The sequence below is a fragment of the Python bivittatus genome, unplaced genomic scaffold (assembly GCF_059951505.1).
Source record: "Python bivittatus isolate LINGU-HERP-01145 unplaced genomic scaffold, Pbiv_v1 ctg000640_np1212, whole genome shotgun sequence".
Classification (NCBI taxonomy): domain Eukaryota; kingdom Metazoa; phylum Chordata; class Lepidosauria; order Squamata; family Pythonidae; genus Python; species Python bivittatus.
In genome coordinates, this window is record NW_028277090.1 from 1,444,646 (window position 1) to 1,463,638 (window position 18,993).

General features: G+C 43.9%; 1 protein-coding gene across 1 annotated transcript in view; it reads left to right on the plus strand.

Moving 5' to 3' along the window:
- Positions 1 to 18,738, plus strand: part of RAB40C (RAB40C, member RAS oncogene family) — a 37,620-nt gene extending 18,882 nt beyond the window's left edge. The window contains exons 3-7 of the mRNA XM_088151012.1: positions 5,089 to 5,149; positions 7,590 to 7,650; positions 10,903 to 10,980; positions 12,585 to 12,807; positions 15,471 to 18,738. Of these exons, the coding sequence (XP_088007138.1) occupies positions 5,089 to 5,149; positions 7,590 to 7,650; positions 10,903 to 10,980; positions 12,585 to 12,807; positions 15,471 to 15,751 (704 nt within the window). The 3' untranslated portion in view covers positions 15,752 to 18,738. The remainder of the gene's footprint in view (positions 1 to 5,088; positions 5,150 to 7,589; positions 7,651 to 10,902; positions 10,981 to 12,584; positions 12,808 to 15,470) is intronic.
- The last annotated feature ends 255 nt before the right edge of the window (positions 18,739 to 18,993 follow it).

Consider the following 18,993-nt stretch of genomic DNA (forward strand, 5'->3'; position numbering starts at 1 on the left):
TTAACTGTGGTCCATACATGGTAAATCCAAATTTCTTCAATAGGTTTCAATTTTTTTTTTGGAATATAATTTAACAACACATTCTCATCTTTAACCCTTGTTTATTTTTTCAGTACCCTATTAACAACTTTATGAATATGAAGCAATTGAATCACTGTCCCTTCTAAAATATTACACTTAGAGCAAACAGAAGTTAAATCACAACCATTATCAGCCATCTTCTGAGGTATTCAAAAAGCCATTTTTGTATTAATTGTATCTTAAGACAACAGGATACTAATTTGACATTCCTTAAAAGATTAGCCAGTTGGCTTGTTAAATGAGTATATTCCAACTCTTTGTTCCAGATTACTTGCAGGTTTCCCATATTTTAGTATTATTTTTCCATCGTATATAAAAAATAACTCTAGACTTAGTCACTTCAAAACCTTTTCCCAATAATATTAATAATTTAGGAGTGCTAATGTATCATGTCCAAATTGTAAAATTAGAACACCTTTTTAAGGAAGCCCAGTTCTTTTTGGAAAACATCAAATGTTTTAAAAGACTAATTAACAATGCGTTGATCCAAAGTATTGATGCCATTTTTTTTTTACCCATGAATACCAAAAGAAAGCTTTATCAGCAGTTTTCAGGCTAGGATTATAATGTCTTTAATGTCTGTTTCTCATGAGAATTAGGATCAGAATTAAGCCCCTTCCCAACATTGCTTGTGTAGGTCTTGCGGCCCTTAAAACAGGAACTGAGCCCCTGTCAGGATGTTAAGAGGGGCAAATAAAAACTTGTGCTCAAAATGTGCTCTTACAGTAATGATTTTTTAGATGACTCGCTTAGGTGCTGTTTTTCTGAGGTCAAAATATAACCCTAGTATAACTGGAAATCAGGAGAATTATTCTTTCAATCTCTGTGAAAGTCATACTGTAATTGAAAACCTAGAGGTCCAACTGTCCCATAAGTGTTCTCTCAATATTTCAATAATTTGTTTAAAATACCGAGCAGCTCTTAACCTAGGAATCTCTCTGCGAGGATATATCAGTCTCGGAATAACATTCATTTTTATCACTTTGATGTCTGTCTAGGAGCCCACTTCAACTTTCCTTTTCTGGTATCTTTTTAGCACCTGTATGAGGAAATTGCCATTGGCATGAGATTTCTTTACGCCGCCGAGTTGAGTCTGGCCCACAAATTTTCGTTTGCTAGATTTAGAGCAAACGAATAGTACAAAGTGGACTGTTATTCCCTACCTTATATGTGGTGAGGGCCATTAGGATGACTTTACCAAGATCTGTCCATGCCATGCCTTTTAGGCACGATGACTAAATAACATTTTCTTGTCTAAAGTCACGATTCCAGTGAAAATTGAGTCCTGACGTTAGAGGGGAGAGAAGCAATAAAAAGGGGATTTGATTTTACGCCCCAAGTGGAGGCTTCTTAGTGACATTTGAACAGGATTAAAGGCTTGATTCTGACCAGATGTCAGCAGAGCAGTTTTTGCACTCTTAAATCTAGATTTAAGAGCCCTTATTAGGTCTGTATCTAGAATTTTTTTTTATGTCTTAGGTTTCTGTTTTGTCAAGGCAGCATATATAACACTCCTTCCTTGAATTTTTCTCACCACATCCTTGTGGGGTCGATTGGGCTGAGAAAGACTAGCTTGTTAGTGACATCAGGAAAGTTCCTGAGTGTGATGTGTTATTTGTATACATGCTGTATTTGTTGATTTAAAAAAAAAAAACCACTAGTGACTAGCTTTCCAGGAGTTTATAAGCCTCTATGCCATTGTTTCTCAACCTTGGCCACTTGAAGATGTGTGGACTTCAACTCCCAGAATTCCCCAGCCAGCATGGCTGGCTGGGGAATTCTGGGAGTTGAAGTCCACACATCTTCAAGTGGCCAAGGTTGAGAAACACTATTTTATGCAGTAATGCCCTCTAGTGTTGCAGTCAGTTTAAATCTGCCTTGTTTGCTTAAATGTTAGGTTTTATAAAACATATTTGAACAGCCCAGTTCTCCACTTTGGCAACTTGTCTGAACTGGCCTGATGCTGACAAACATAAGCAGTGGCTGTAACGAAAGACTTGGTGCTGAAAAGTGTTCCTTATTTGTAATAGGATTAAAATAGGGACCGTGCAATCTTAAAACTGCAATTGTTTGTCAGCGATCAAGGGAGCGAGTTGAAAGGCAGAGCAGTTGCCAGCCGGAGGGAGACCATGCCAAAGGAGGAGATTCCAAAGGAAACCGTCCGTGATGCAGAAAAGCTTCTTTAAGAAGCTGCTGTCAAATGAAAGAGGACAGCTTCCATCTTTTCTCTGAGATTTGAGTTCTGAAAGTGTTGTTTTTTTCCTGTTAGCTGTATGCAGACTTACCCAAGTGACAAGTCTGAGTTAGAGGACTTTCACACCCTCTGTAATGTTTCCTGTGGCTGCCAGGTATTGCGATATACGAGGGAAAAGCTAGGCATGGTGTTGATGGCATGATTACAGTGAGTGTCTGCAGATTTGAAAAATATAAATAGCTGCAGGTAAGCAATCCAAGATTTTGACCACATCGGGAAGAGTATCTGCATTTGGCATGATGAGAAACGTTGAATTAGTTTCCATAAAATTAAAGGGACTGTTGCAGCACTTGGAATGTAATTTGTTTTTTTTAAAGGGTGCTTGACGTTGCAATGAGCTTTACAAAGGCTCTGCTTTGCACACGTGAATTGATCAGATAGCTCTTAAAACATAAATTGCATGGATGCTGTTTCTTGTGTGTAATTCTGGCAGCATTCATCACTTCACCGAAGTCCAGCGTACTGCACCAATGTTGAGCGTTTAATTGAAACAACTTCCTCGTGGTTAGGTTATTGCAAAGAAGGCTGGCATGGATTTAATAATGTTGATATCATGGGTTTGATAATGCAGCTTGGGATTTCTTAGCTCCCTTCCTCTGAATAGCTGTGGGGTTTTTTGTGACTTCCTGGGTGGGGGAGAAAAATATTAAAGGTTGCTTTTAGGGGAAATAGTAACTGGATTTTACTGGCAGGCACACTGCCAGAAAATCTCCAGAAATATGGGGCTGATTTCTATCAAACTAAACAACAATAGCTCATAAGATGGGGTGCCCATGGTATCTTATACTAATAGAAGATACATATCCTGAGTTATCCGTGTGAGATACTAAGGTAAGATTAGAGCTACAAATATGAAAAGTTCAGGTTTGAAATCAGAACACTGAAGTTCACTTTAATGCAAAGTTAAGTTACTTGTCCTTTAATTCCTCAAACCTTATGCAGCCCATGGCTCTCTTGGCATGATATAAAGTGTCAGCCAAATCACTGAATCTGTGAAATGTATTTATTTATCCAATTTATATGATTTAATGAATTAATCAATCAATTAAAATGTTTACATTATTTGAAAAATGGTTCTTGATCTCCTGGAAGGCAGAACATGTCGCATCCAATTAAAACTATTAGCCAGTTAACAAAATATTGAAACTATCCAATAAAGACCTGTTTGTCCTAAGTATTGCACAGATTAAATGCTGGGAGGGGTCGGAAGAGAGATGACCAGCTGAAACCCTGTTGGTACAATGTGCAGGTCTCTAAAATTGCTGATGTGTTTCTGTGGCAGGGCACTGAAAGTTTTTAGTGTTGATACTTCATTCCCGTTCTATTAAGTATTTGGGTATATGTGATAGTAGTAAACTTTAGCTCCTTGACCTAATATCTGATAAACACCTGGAGCTGCTATTAAGGTCGTCCCAGCAATGACATGCGTTGCTTTGATGAATCGGATACTAATTTTTGAAGATCTGGCAGAAGCCGGACATGTTACGTCTCTGTATGGATGCATTCCAGACTTACTGCATGCATAGTTCTAATGCAAATATCATTTTTGGATGCACGCTGTGAAATCGGTTTCGGAGCTGTAAAATCAGTTTTCCAATCTGAGATCCATGTGCCATGAATATACCAAGAGAGGTTATTACCACTGCTTTATCTAGAACTGAGGTCTCCGTTTTGGCCTCTCCAGAATGGGAAGGCTGGAATGCACTATACTCAGCATGAAAGTTTCACATCTTATAAAGCAGACCTATTCAATACGCTGCTATTCCAAATACAGTGGTACCTCAGTTCACGAACTTAATTCGTTCCGTGACTCTGGTCGTGAACCGAATTGGTCATGAACCGAATCAAATTTTCCCATAAGGTTCAATGTAAATACGGTTAATCCGTTCTGACCCCTCCGAATTTGGTCGCCAACCGATTTTTGATCACGTCCCGAATCAAATTTCCCCATAAGATTCAATGTAATTACAGTTAATCCGTTCTGAACCATATGTTGTTTTTTTAAACCGCAAAAATATGACACAAAGTACAGCACGAAGAGAGAGAAAGCTAACCTTGCTGGACGCGACTTCTGGCGTGGAGGACAGGAAGGCGGGTGGGGAGGCGGTTATTGCTTGGAGGGAGAGTCCCCCTCCCTACAGAAAGCCGCGACCACGTGTCACGGGAGGGAAAATGGCCGTGGATTCTGTTTGTCACCCGATCCAGCGTTTGCGAACAGAGGCAAAATTTTGCGAACGGAGCTGTTCGTGAACCGAATTGTTCGTGAACAGAAGTGTTCGTGAACCGAGGTACCACTGTACATACACACACACGTAAGATGTAACCCTTGTACTAACTATAGTGCTGTAATAGAATGTGACTAGCAGATCTAGGTCAGACTTGCAAAGGTAACAGATGGTTTCTCTCTTCCTCCCATCTAACTTTGTTTTGTAGATATTCAGAGTATTTGCCTCTGATCTCTTTCACTTCCAAATTGTGAAGAAGGAAAAGGGAATCAATCTGTTACCTGTTCGTAATAGCTAGGAATATCATGGAGCATAACTACCCATAACTGAAAAAACCTACATATTTTTTTCTTATTTATCCTTCCATTCCATTTTTTTCTCCTGGGCAAAATGTTAGGTAGTAAGTTTCTCAAGGTAGGGCCTTCTTTTCTTACATACTAAAGTACTATCTCACTGATAACACTGTAGTAATAAAAATGTCCATATGCCATTATTTATGTAATTATATTTCCATTCTTTTCATTGCAGGAATTGATTACAAAACCACAACAATTCTGTTAGATGGCAGAAGGGTCAAACTGGAGCTCTGGTAAGTCCACATTGCTGAAATATTTCAAAGTAGTGGAAAACCTGAGCAGAGAATCTGAACTCATTAAGATAACCTGCAACCTTAGCTTATAAGGCTATTAAAATCTGTTTTAATTATTTGAAGATAGTTAAAAATGCCATATTCCATACACAGTAACATTCGTGTAGCTTGTGAATTAGCTTATGTTGAATCTCCTCTCCATTATTATTATAATGAATGATATGCTACAAGAAAGCAAGATTTTGTACAGTGTAAAATACTGAAAGTTGTGAAACCTAGCCCACAAGTTTATCATCTAAACAGAAGGAGGGAAAGTTATCAAGGAAAGAAATACTGAGTCTCTCTCTGGTTTTTAAACACTGGTGTCAAAAAGCAGGTGACAGCTATGGCTTGGGGGACCTTTGCACAGATCCATTCTGTGTACCAATGCATCCTTTCCTGGATCAGGAGGTCTTACTCGCCACCTCTTGTCTGGATTACTGCAATTTGGTCTATATGGGGCTGCCCTTGAAGGCAGTTCATCCAGAATGCAGCAGCACATATAGTTATACCTTAGTACACCCATGTCACACCTCTACTCTGTGAGCTGCATGGTTGCCAGACCTCCAGGTATATTTCAAACATCTGGTTATTGCTTTTAAAACCAGGGCTGGGTTATTTGCTCTGATCATCTCTGCCCAGTTGATGAGTTCTGACAAGATAAGCATGCACTGGGTCCCGTGACCCAAACAATGTCATCTTATGGGACCCAGAGACTCTGTCACTGCATCCGTCCGTGGAATAGCATCCCCCCAACCCCACCTGCCTTCTATAAAGCCTTCAAGACCTGTTTTTTTTTCTTTCTGGCACTGGATCAGGAGCATTAGCGTTCATACCTGATAGGATCGTTTTGGTTTGTTGAACTGCCTCGGCGGAATTTCCTGTACAAGTTTTACGATAGTTCATATTTTATGATAATTTATTGGGGGGTGGGGTATTTTTAATGGTAGACCATCCTGAGTCGCTTTGAGAGAGCAGGTACATAAACTTATTAAGTGCCCTGTTTGGCCCTTTTTTTTTTCATTGCTAAACTATCCTTTCGATCGGGAATTCTTTAAATTTCTATTCCGAGAGAATTATCCACAAGGATCTAGCTTCTAGTTAATGTCTGTCCTGAGAATATTGATTTTTGATCATTATTGCCGTAGGAATAATCTCTTGCATGAGCAGGTCGGAGAGGCTTTGGAAGTCTTTGTTCCACCTTTCTGACAGGCCAAGTGTGCTTCCCAGCTAACGTTCACTGCCACCATTGAAATGACATTTTTCCCGGTTTATCCAATGCTGCTTGTGCAGAGAGAAGACACTTTCTAGGAAACGTTTGCTAAAATATAGCCTCGTAGCTTACATAATAATGAGAAGTGATTGAATAAGCGTGGTGGTTCTTTTGGTTTCGAGAAACCTGATATAGGAAATTGGGCTAATGAGGCTTCCAGCTGCTTGCTGTGTGCTCCTCCCAGATCATTAAACGCCCAGCAGGATTCAAAGCACCGTGATGTGGTCTGAAGCCAAACTGAACCTGACCTCAGCTTGCATTTCAGTAGGCGCTTGCTCTGTTCCGCACAGCACTCCCCATAACATCACAGATGTCTGGTGATGCCCCTTGGCGCGCTCTACTGTTTAGGTAAATTCAAAGGCGTGACATAAACATCTGTGCACGTGTGGAGGCAGCTGGTATCCTCAATGCACCCTGGATCTGTTTACTACAGAACACGTTGTACTCCTAAACACAGTTGTAACAATCGCATGGCGTATTGTTGGCCTCTGCAATTGACCTTGATTGCCGGACCCAAGTAATTTATTTTCCAGACCAGAAGCAGATTTGTTTTTATAACTTATAAAATAAAGCACTGAGCACTTTCTGTACTGTTGGAACCTGTGTTCCAACATGAGAGGAGGAAGAAGAGGCAGAGGGGAGGAAAAGCTACTTGCTTGGCCAAAGCATTAAGATAGTTTATGAATAAGTCTTGATTTCTCTAGTCCAGTGTTTCTCAACCTTGGCAACTTGAAGATGTGTGGACTTCAACTCCCAGAATTCCCTAGCCAGCATGGCTGGGGAATTCTGGGAGTTGAAGTCCAGACATCTTCAAGTTGCCAAGGTTGAAAAACACTGCCCTAGTCTAGTGAAGCAGGGCTCAGAGATTCTGAATATCATTTCTGACAGAGTTGAAAAGTATTACCAGCAAGAATAGATGTGGGAACAATGATCTGCATTAGTAAATGACATGTTAGTGAGCTGAAACCTGGTTTCGTGTGGATGACCAGGTAAAATATTAAAGATTAATATGTTCCAGTGTTAGCCAGTGAGTGGCCAAATGTACAGATATGCACTTCCTTTAGCGAGGTGAGGAAATTGGGACTTTTCAAAGCTTCTGTGCTGTTGATTTCCCCCCCTCTATTCCAGGGACACATCGGGCCAAGGGAGGTTCTGTACTATTTTTCGATCCTACTCCAGAGGAGCCCAGGTGAGTCCCACTCGCAACATTAAATTCTGCTGCTTTTTCCCCAACGCAGGCTTGCACTTGAAGAAAAATGCTTCTTGCAGTCATTGCTTAGGAGCTTCTTAATGCCTGGGTTTATATGGAAAAGAGTGAGGAAATGGAGATGGTTCTTTCGGGATGGTCCTCAAAATGCCTTAGCTTAGGGTAAAAGAGATAACTTGGTGGCCTCTGAATGTTTCAGACTGCTGCTTCTAACTGATGTGATCTGAGGACTGCATTGGAATGAGTAGACTTTGAAGAAGCAGGATAGAAAGAATATCGATGTTTTTGAATGTTGGGGTTGGAGAAGACTCTTGAGAATATCATGGATAGCCAAGGAAACTAACAAATGGGTCATAGAACAAATCAACCCAGAGTTCTCACTTGAGACACAAATGACCAGGTTCAAATGATCTTACTTTGGACACATTATGCAAACACCCAGCTCTCTGGAGAAGGCTCTAATGCTGGGAAAGGTAGAAGGAAAGAGGAGAAGAGAATGACCAGCAGCAAGCTGGATGGACTCAGTTAGGATCCTGAAGGACCAGGTTAGGGACAGATCCTCCTGGAGAAAATTTATCTTTGTGGTCAGTAGTAGTGGACACCAACTTGGTGGCTCATAATCAAACAGTCGGAATGAGAGACTTGCCATAATCACTTCTGCTTCCCTTAAATTATTTCTTCCCTGTTCTGCTTAAATTCTGACAACTGGTCTTTCTCTCTTTGGTCTCTGTTTACGTCCAAAAGTATATATGTGTAGGGTGAGCTTTTAGATGACTTTTAGTATAGAAGCAGTCTGATTCATTTTGTTTTGAGCGTATGGCAATAGGTTTCTGAAATATTTTAATTTGTTCTCGTTTTATTAAGTAGTCTTTTTTTACTCATAGTAACAGGTAAGTTTCACACCCATATTGATAAATCTCAGGAATCCACTTCACAGAATAGTTGTGACTTGTAACCAGGAGACATGGTAGGTACCACAGGGCCCCGTGCATCAGATTTCTCAACTCAGATGATCTGATTTTCTCCTTGTGAGCAAAATTTCTAATATGAAATGCTTATGGAAAACAAGCAAAATGAAGGTTCAGCTGTCCATTCCTGCTGCTCCTTTGCAAACTTGCAACATCCCTAGACTATGTGGGGTATGTATTTGTTTTATATCAGAAAAGGTGTACAGTTACATAGCTGTACTAAGTAAAATTGGCCATATATTCTTAGATATATTGAGAATTCTGAATCTTAACTAATTACAAGACTAAACCTCCCTTTTCTTCTCACTTTCAGTTCAAAGTTTACGGCTAGTGTTGGTCAAAACTCTTCAGATAATAAATGTTTAACCTCATGCTTTTTATCTGTAGAGGACAGTGTCATTTAATCAGATTATCCTTCCCTGTAAAATATGGTTTGGAAATTAAGTGCTTGTTGAATTCCATTCTGTGTTTCTACACCCAGGTTCTGAGCCCGTCTCTGCAGCTTATGCTCTGGTTCTAGGTGTTTTCTGGCTGAATCATTCACCATAATCAGTTATAATGAATGCACAGTAGGGATGAACTCCTTGAGAATGGATACATGGTCTCATCAGAATCAGAGAAATGCAGATGAGATGTACCTTGGCCGACAACATACAACTGGGGTGTACTATTCCCCATGCTGTTCCTGCCGGACTATTTCGAACCTTCTTCCTTTTCGTAGGAAGCGTATCGAATGTGTCTGAATCTGCAAGCAAAAGATTCAAGGTCCCCTCTTTGACAAGCTGGTTCCTGGTCAAGGCCAGAGTGTGCTACTAACGTGTCTCTGTACTTTGTGGTGGTTTTACACGTAATCCCCTAAGCTTGCCAGGAACGTGGGCTTTTAAGTCATGCCTCTTTAGAAGGCAGCATTCGAGTGATTTTCTCTGAACTCAGAAGCTAAGCAAGGTTATTACTTGGATGGGAGACGACCAGGGAATCCCAGGTAGGATTCTTGAAGAAGGCAATGGCAAGCCACTTCCACATTATTTAAAAAAAAAAAAAAACCTACATGAAAATGACCACGAGGTCCCAGGGTTTGAACTTCATTAGAAGGAGATGTTACTTTGCCTTCTTAAGTCATAGCCCATGCTGTGAGCTACCACTTGCTGTGATTCTGTCTGTACAGCAGGCTGGCTCCTAATGTGCTAGAAAGCTCAAAAACAGCTTTCTGCATTAGCAGTTTGCTTTCCTGCATAACGCAATTACTCCGCCACTAGAAGAAACCGCCACAATGACATGGCACAGGAATCAAGAGGGTGACAGTTTCAGTTCCTGCCCTTAATGCAAAAACATTTCGACGTGGAGAAGCCATTGGCAGAGCAAACCTCATGTGTGCAAATTACTAGACTCGTTAACTCGGCACGCTGGTGCTGGATGGTTTCTGTGAAGCGCCGTGCACGCTCAACATCTGTCTTGGCCCTCTTCATCACAGGCAGCTCTGGAGGGCAGAATGTGCTGCTCCCCACAGATTTCCATTCTGTCCCTCGGCCTTGATAAAACCATGGCTGAATTTAAACAGAAGGTTTGGGACCAAGTCATTCAAACCAAGAGAACCAGAGATTCCCATCTCTGTTACACTGCAATTCTGCCCTCCCCCCACCCCAATTATCCCTACATATTCCTACAACATCTTACTTGTCCCGCACAGCAGAGTTTTCTCCCAGGTTCAAACTGACATGCTCCCTATTAGGGTGAAGCCTCCCTTATGAAAACCGCACTTGTGTCTGTTCTGATACAAAGGGAGAATCTGTATCCCATATGCTGGTAAAGAGCCCATTGTACTCTCAGTGGCAGATGGATTTTATAACGCCAGTGGTCAGGAAATTTAACCGTTCTTATGATCAAGAGGTGACCGCTCTTCTTTTATGTGGCCAACTTCCAGATATCTCCAAGAAGGTCGCAACATGGCTTAGAGGAGTCATTCGGTGTCTTCCTTACATTACTGTTTCAAACATCTTTTGTAGTCCTTTCTTTTCTATCTGTTGTATTTGATGTATTTTTATTATTGGTCTTGGACTCTAAATAAAATAGGCTTTTCAATATGAAGAGGTGGAGATGCCCACTCCATGTGTCTTGCTTCAAAAATTTTTCCAGGAAACTCTGTAGCTGTGTTATCCTTTAGTGTGTTAGGAAAGTGGTGTTTTGGCAGAATACCTTTGTGATACACAGCCTCCACTGGCCTTTCTTTAATGAGGAAGTTATTAGCGGAGTGTTTTTCTCCACCCAGGGCATCCTCTTGGTATATGACATCACCAATCGCTGGTCCTTTGATGGAATCGATAGGTGGATCAAGGAAATTGATGAGGTAAGCATGGCAGAGATTATATGGGGCTACCATTATGGACCTAGGCTTTTGAAAAGCCCTTTAGTCATACTAAATTTGATCTTACCTTCATACAATCATGCTGTTCCCTTTTGAGGTCGGCAACATTATGCAAAGTGTAAAAAAGGAGTAAGAAATAGTAAGCTAAGTAAAGGAAAGAGAAGGAAAAAGGAAAGCTAAGCCAGTTTACACCTGCCCCATTAACTGTATCCATATCTTTCTGCAGTTGCAAGTGATCCCTGCTTCTACCATCTCCATGCGCTCCTTCATATATATAGGTAATCCTCAACTTACAACCACAATTGGGACTGGAATGTCCATCACTAAGCAATGCAGTCATTAAGTGAGGCACACCCAATTTTATGAACTTTTTGCCATGGTCATTAAGCGAATCATGCAATCATTAAGCGAATCTGGTTTCCCCCATTGATTTTGCTTGTTGGAAGCCGGCTGGGAAGGTCGCAAATGGTGATCATGTGACCCTGGGATGCTGCAACTGTTGTAAATATGTGCCAGTTGCCAAGCACCCAAATTTTGACCACGGGGACATTGCAATGGTCATAAGCATGAGGACCAGTTGTAAGTCACTTTTTTCAATGCCATCATAACTTCAAACAGTTGTTAGATGAATGGTCGTAAGTCGAGGACTACCTGTACACTATATGAAGCTCATGATCCAGTGAGTTACCTAGCTAAGTGCTGTGGCTAAACCTGCCATAAATTGAATGGTTTCTGCTATATAAGCTGTCACTAGAATAAAAAGGAGATCTAACCTTGGCAGTAATGTAGCTTTTCCAAAGTGGGTATGTGGGCTTCTCTTGTGTAGGAAGCAGTTACAGTTCCTGCTTCAGACATCAACGACAGTCTTCCCTGGTGGCCACTTTGAAGACCAAGTTATCATTGAAGGGTCTATCAGTATCTGAATTGGCCTTCTCTAGGCTGCACCTTGATGCTGGAGTTAAAGCCTTCCAATCCATGCCTTAAAAAAAACATGTTTTGAAGGCTCTGTCGCTATCCATTTCCTAATGCCCAAGTGGCAGAGCAATCATTTTTGTAAGTCCAAACCATAAACCCGAAATGTAGCAATCCAAACCTGGTTCATCCCCACAGTGTGCAATAACCAACATATTTGACCAGCCTTAACGTGAAACGATGTTACTGGTTCTTTTGAGAGCAGTATGTGGTAAGAAACTATGATCAGTCATGGGAGTTTCCTTAAATACAAGCTAATACAACTTGGTTTCCTTTTCTCTGTCAAGCAGTCCAGCAGTGTATTAAGCTTGGGCCATATCCAGGCAACAGCCTCTGTGCTGTTCTTAAATTGGGGCACTGAACATGCTCTGTAGTATTTCCAGTACTTTTCTCTACAAAAATACATAAGTAATAAAAGAATGCACAAGACCTCACATTAATCCCTGCTACTTTAGCAAAGCAGTAAGACACTGAATTTAAGACATCTATGTCATTGAAGTTGCATGGAGCTGCTGGATGGGTACAATAGATTGCCAAATGAGAAATCTTAAGGCAGAAGTTTGGGTGGCATGTGAGTACAAATGTTTGTAATGTTATTCTGCATCTTCTTAAAGCATGCCCCTGGGGTGCCCCGTATCTTGGTTGGTAACCGCCTTCACCTGGCCTTCAAGCGGCAGGTGCCCACGGAGCAAGCCCGATCCTACGCAGAGAAGAATTGCATGACCTTCTTTGAAGTCAGCCCGTTGTGCAACTTCAATGTGATTGAGTCCTTCACAGAGTTGTCCCGCATTGTGCTGATGAGACATGGCATGGAGAAGATCTGGAGGCCCAACAGAGGTGAGTAAGCCTAATTCACCCCCTTTTCCTTATGCAGAGGACCCAGGGGTCCATCCCCGATCAAGATTTTGGGATCAGGACATGCAGTTTTGTCACGATCGATTCTTGAGTTTGGACACAAAAGCTTGCCACATCAGAATTGTGAACTCTGTTCTGAAACTACTGTGACTTAATTAGTTGGAAGTTGGCTCCTGCTAATAATACAGAAAATAATAGTAATAGTAATAGTAATAGTAATAATACAGAACACTATAATAATAATTATTAATAAGAAGAAAAAAGTATTTTTCTCTTTTTGCTATTGAAGTTAAGCATAAGCTCTATATTCTTAAGCCTTTGCTCTAATGAGTAGACTTCTTAACTTCCAACCTAATTAGCCCCCCCCCTTACCTTGGTTTCTTGAAGAGAAAATTGAGTATTCAGAATTGTGTTATTTCTCACATGCCCTTGGAGCAGAGTTGACCCATTAAATTAGCTGAAGAAACGGGCTTAAAAAATTCTTAATCCTTTGTAAAGAACTGACTTAGAAGACTGCTGTGAATGATAACATCCTTTGTGAAAAGATCCATCCTGTGGGATTTCAAATTATTCCAAGAGATTAAGGCCATAAAATGGCTGGACTTTGGTGATCATTTGGCCCCCTTGATTTTTGTGGAAGCTCTTGGCAAGAAGCATCATGAGGCACTGCCTTGTATTGGGGCTTCCTCTAGGCAAAATAATAGCCATGGTCAGGAGGACTAGCTTTCTTCTCTTCCTCTGAGATGCAGCTTATCTTTTGACCAGAAGATGGCATAGCCTAATTTCTGTGCAGGACATGAGTCTCTTGGCCACAGAGAGTCTCTTCAGAAACAGTCCCTTTCCGAAAGTTGCATTGTTCTCTTCTGTCCTCTGTTTAGAGGCATGTAGACCAAAATAGGAATTGAAAAGTAGGGACCTTTTATGGTCTCCCACTAGGAGAGGGGCTGCTGGTTTGCTCCTTATGGGTAAATCCAGGAACACAGATGTGTAGGGGGAATAGAAGAAGAGGAAGGGAAGGAGTTGTATTTATCTCTGCATGACAGTAGTAATTTGGCTTCAGTTGGTAGTTCTCTTTAGACGGTCTTGGTGTGAGGCATTAGTTATTAGCATAAAGAGTGCCTAGAAGCCTTGCCTGGGTGTCACCTTCTCTTCCAATGACCACCTCAGAGCAAATGTCCCATCTCCAAAGGAAGAGGCCAGCTTTGTGAAGCAGACACTTGGGCTCATTGTTGAGTCAACCAGAAAGTGCAGGGCCTTCGCTTCTCATGGGCATGAGCCCCTTCTGCTGGTAGAGCCTGGTCCACGTTCAGCACTGTTTGCTCGGGGTTGCCAGGGCAGGTCCACTTGTCCAGCTGGAATGCCGAGGCCCACTGCATGTCTCCTCACCTCTAGACTAGGCCAGTCCTCTCACATTCAACCTTCAGCCAAGGAATCCCTCTTCCCATTTTAATTGCCATCTCCAGGGGACTGACGTGCTGTGGGCTTTCTCCCCTTGGCCAGCCCGCTAGTTGCAGGGAGGTACTAATTACTTCTGCATCCCCCGCAGAACTCTGTGGGTGCAGAAGAATTTGGGAGATTCGTTTCCAGCTCTGAAGTTCTCTTGAACAGGTTGCTCGTTCCCAGTTCCCAGCCTGTGACGTGATGTGAACAAAACCAGAGTTTGTTGCAAAATGTGCTGCTTGAGAGGGGTAGGAATAGAGCCGTATAAAGGCCCTGAGAAGAGAGGCAGAGCTGGGTGGGAAGAAAATTCAAATTCAGAGCTGCTTTTTGTTGTAATTAATCTAGCATTCTGACTTAGCCGTTCTTGAAAATCAAGTTTTTAATGCTGTCTTCCAATCTCAGCAACTTTAAGATGTGTGGACTTCAGCTCCCAGAATTCCCCAGCCAGCCAGCAATTCTGGGAGTTGAAGTCCATACATCTTAAAGTTGCTGAGACTGAGAAACACAGATCTGGATTATGAAAAAGAAGTGAAGCCGTGGCAGCTTTGGCCATACAACCCTCCGAGTGGAATCCATCTAAGCCAGTGTTGTCCAAACTTGGCCACTTTAAGATGAGTGGACTTCAACTCCCAGAATTCCCCAGCCAGGGTTGTTGTGGGGAAAATAGGCGAGAGCGTTAGGTGTGTATGCCACCTTGAGCTGACCAAAAACAGGTGGAAAAAGAAATTAATAATAAATACAGTACATTAAACAGCAGCGAGTAATAACAATGAAATACAGTCATACGAATAGAATGAAAATGAAAAATGCCAGGGAAACTTCTTAAAGAGGAGGAAGGGCGGGGACCTTCAGAAGCTGTTGTTCAAACCAACAGTGGGATAACTTATCCGAGGAGCAGTTAAAAAGGAAAGAGGGTGACCAGAAGTAAGAAGGGATAAAGGGCAAATGGCCAGAAGATTGGTTCAGTGTAGCCATAACCTCAACTCGTAGGTTGATTTGGGGTGGAAAAAGCTTGGGTTGGCCATCTGATCAGGCTGTGCGCAGGGAGATGATTGTCCTTTAAAAATGACATGATCCCCTGGAAGTGTGTGTGTGTGTGTGTGTGTCCTTGTCTCCTTGTCTCCACCCTTCGAGAGAGACTTCCTTCCTTAGCGGGACGTGCCTTCTGAATCGGTCACCGTCCTTTCCTCTTTCCGCCTCCCCAGTGTTCAGCCTCCAAGACCTCTGTTGCCGGGCCATCGTCTCCTGCACGCCGGTCCACCTGATCGATAAGCTGCCCCTTCCCGTCACCATCAAGAGCCACCTGAAGTCGTTCTCCATGGCCAACGGCATGAACGCCGTGATGATGCACGGCCGCTCGTACTCCTTGGCTAGCGGCGGAGGGGGGAGCGGCAGCAAAGGCAACAGCCTGAAGCGCTCCAAGTCCATCCGCCCGCCACAGAGCCCGCCGCAGAACTGCTCACGGAACAACTGCAAGATATCTTAGCGGGGAGGCTCCCCGGAGGGAGGGTCCTCCTCCAACCGCATGCACCCGCGACTGCTCGCCGATGTACAGATGTTTACACGCACGCCACCCATTCCTCTGTCACCTCGACGGCCACACGCCTGCCACATCGGCCACGGGTTTGCGAACCAGCTCAGCATGGCGGGACCCCAGGCGAAAGGACAAGGCGCACACCAAGCTAGCTTTCCCAGAATGCAATAGGTCTTCCCCTTCCCTGGCTGCCTCCAGGACACGAGTCTTTCTTCTACCTTTTTTTTTTCCATGGGGGGGAGTATTGATATACAGGACAGTGGGCTGCCACTTCAATCCTTGGGCTTCCGAGGAGATTGCTGGTGCTACACGGAAAAAAAAGAACACATAAATGGGAACCGAGATGGACCAATTTGACCCAGACGGAGTCTTGCCTTGACTGGACAAAGACTGTGGCTGCCCGGGGACTCCTTTAGGAAGCAGGCCACTTGACGTCTTTTTGCTTTATTTATAAAGAAATCAGCTCACTACGTAAAAGTTCCCTGCCGCCCCCCACTCTGCACCTCCGGTCTGTTTTTTTAAGCCAAGGCCGTGGAGGGAAGGGAAGCGACATTCTCCCCGCCTTGTAAATAGAAGCACTGAGCCTTGAATTCTGGGGCTAATTGAAGTTGGAGGGGGACTGGCAGGGGTCAGGAGGTGAAATGATCTAACCCTCTTGAGAATTGCTAAGAGTCAATGGGTTGCTCTTGAGATTCTTTCTTTCCCTTCCTTCCTTCCTTCCTTCCTTCCTTCCTTCCTTCCTTCCTTCCTTCCTTCCTTCCTTCCTTCCTTCCTTCCTTCCTTCCTTCCTTCCTTTCCTCCTTTCTCTTTTCTCCTTTCTCCTTCCTTCTTCCTTCTTCCTTCTTCCTTTCTTCTTTCATGAAAGGAAGGAGGATTTTTCTTCCCTTTTCTTTTTTTTTTTAGTGAAGTTTTTCCAGACATTCCTGATAGCAAGTGCATGGCTCAGACAGACAGCGAGAGCTAAGCTTGAATGGGATGACCTGGTTGTGGTGGGGGGGGGAGTGTGGTCCACATCTGGAGTTGGTTAGCGACAGATCATGTTGGAGCCCTCCCTGCCCCCAGGAAAACGAAGGCAAAAGGGTTCGGTATATCAGAATTCACAAGTTGCAAAAGATCATGGCTGGGAGGGGGGGACGGAGAATATTCCTCTGTGTTGCTTTTTTACAGCTTAGCATAGTTGGGGGGCAGCGTAACAACTGGGACTCCTGATCTAACCTCCTTTTTAGCACAATTTCTGGCTGGACAGAAACATTTGCGTGCTATGGCATTGGCTTGGCCATCCGCAGCTTGCGCTGGTGGCTCTCTGATCCACTGGTGTTATTGATCCATTCAGAGACTTCAAGATGATTGTAGCCATTGAGAGATTCGGGCTCCCTTTTTCTCCAAGCTCCTCCACGTGGCCACCTCACGTGGTACCAAGAAGCCCTGGAGTCGTGGGAGCCTCCTGTAAGAACAGGCACAGCGGGCGTAAATTTCTTGCAGAGGAAAGGAAAGCTGGAGGGAACGTTGGACGGAGGTGTGTTTAGGCCCCCAAACCTTCAAGCGGAGGTGGCCTTAAACCCCCCTACTCAGCCAGGCCTTTCCTGTGCCTTGAGCCTCTTCTTTCGGTGCCCTCTCGTTCCGCAGCAGAGTCTGCCTGCAGACCGCATCGCAGCTTCTGTGGATCGTTCGCTCGTGTGTGTGTTTGGCTTCTGGGCTGCTTCTGGTGCGCTCCGGCAGGGATCTTGCTTGGGTTGGGTTTACACCTTGCACGCCGGCCGTTGCCTCTGCAGATGTGGGTAGAAAAGGCTTTCTAACTTGGGTTGACGTTGAAAGGCCTTGATAGGGCAAGCAGTGGAAGGCCAGGCAGCATTCAAATCCTAATGCTGCCCCGCAAGGGGTCCTCTGGGGGTTTTAGCCCCCAACTTTCTCCCCTCCCATCCCCGTGGCTCTCAACTAGTGTCTTCTCCAGGCCTCCTCTCCCCAGCAGCTGCTGCTCAGCAGGGACTGGCCCCTCACCGGGCCGCGGATGGAATGGGTTGCATGATGCTTCTCAGTGCCGAGGGCACAGCTGATCGCCCGTTTTGTTCCGGAAAATTTTTGACAAGCGCCTGGTTGGCAGCGCCATCCCCCCCCTCCTGCTCTGAGGCGGCTTGGCACCGAGGATGAACCAAGCCCCGCCGCTAGGGCCAGCTCAGACCGGGTGGCAGGGATGGGTCAAGGGCAGGGGGGAAAGCCTGTGGCGGCATCTTCCTGGCCCACGAAGAAAGCGAGCGCCAGATCTAGGGCAGGAGCACAGAAGCCGGGAGATTTACTGGGTATGTCCGCATCGCCCTGGCCACCTGTCGCCGCTTGCTCAAAATGGAGCAGGAGACAATCAGTGACTCCACAGGCTGGCATTCTGGAGATACGCAGAGAACAGGTGATCCAGGAGGCAGCCTGGACGCCCATCTTTCCATCCTGGGTTTTAAAATAGCCTCTTCCTAAAACAGCTCTAGAATGTGCATTGTGTGTTTCTTTTGAAGAATGACAGGGAATCCTCTCCCGTGCGGGTTGGCAGCCCTCCCTGCGGTCCCCCTTTGATCCGAAGAGGTAGGCACGGCTGTTTCCTGACACACAAGCGAAAGATGCTGCAGGTTGAAGGATCAGGGTCCGGTGGCCTGTTTTATTCTCCCCTCCGGTCACGCGTGCATCGTTTCAGCCTCACCTCGGCTCTTCCTCCCTCCCTCGCGTTTTTAATCATGGCAAATTTTGTGGGGGTGCCTTTCTCCAGCATGCTTGCTGACCCAAGCTGGATTTGTATCTTATTTTATTAACGTTCAGAGAATGTGATCCGATATCAAACACTAAAACTCCCTGCTGTTGGGACACTTGTACTATTCCTCTGTTTTTAATTCCTTTGTACAGTAAATGTTAAAGTGATGGTTTTTATATAAATTAAACAAAAAACAAAAAACTTGCGCTCGCCCTCAGCCATTTTGTTTTGAAGCCGCCCTGCGGGCTGTGGGGTTTGGCCAGGGATGAGCTAGATGGCTCTTTCAGGGGGTGACGCTGAAGGACAGGGCGAGGGCAGAGGAGAAGGGGGCAAGGATGGGCAGGATGGATTTAAAGGGATTAAGGAAGCTTGTGGGGAGGAGATATTCCCAGGAGAGAATATTGGAAAGCACTTGATTAACTACCTCATTTGAAGTACGTGAGCTTTGGCCAGGGACTTA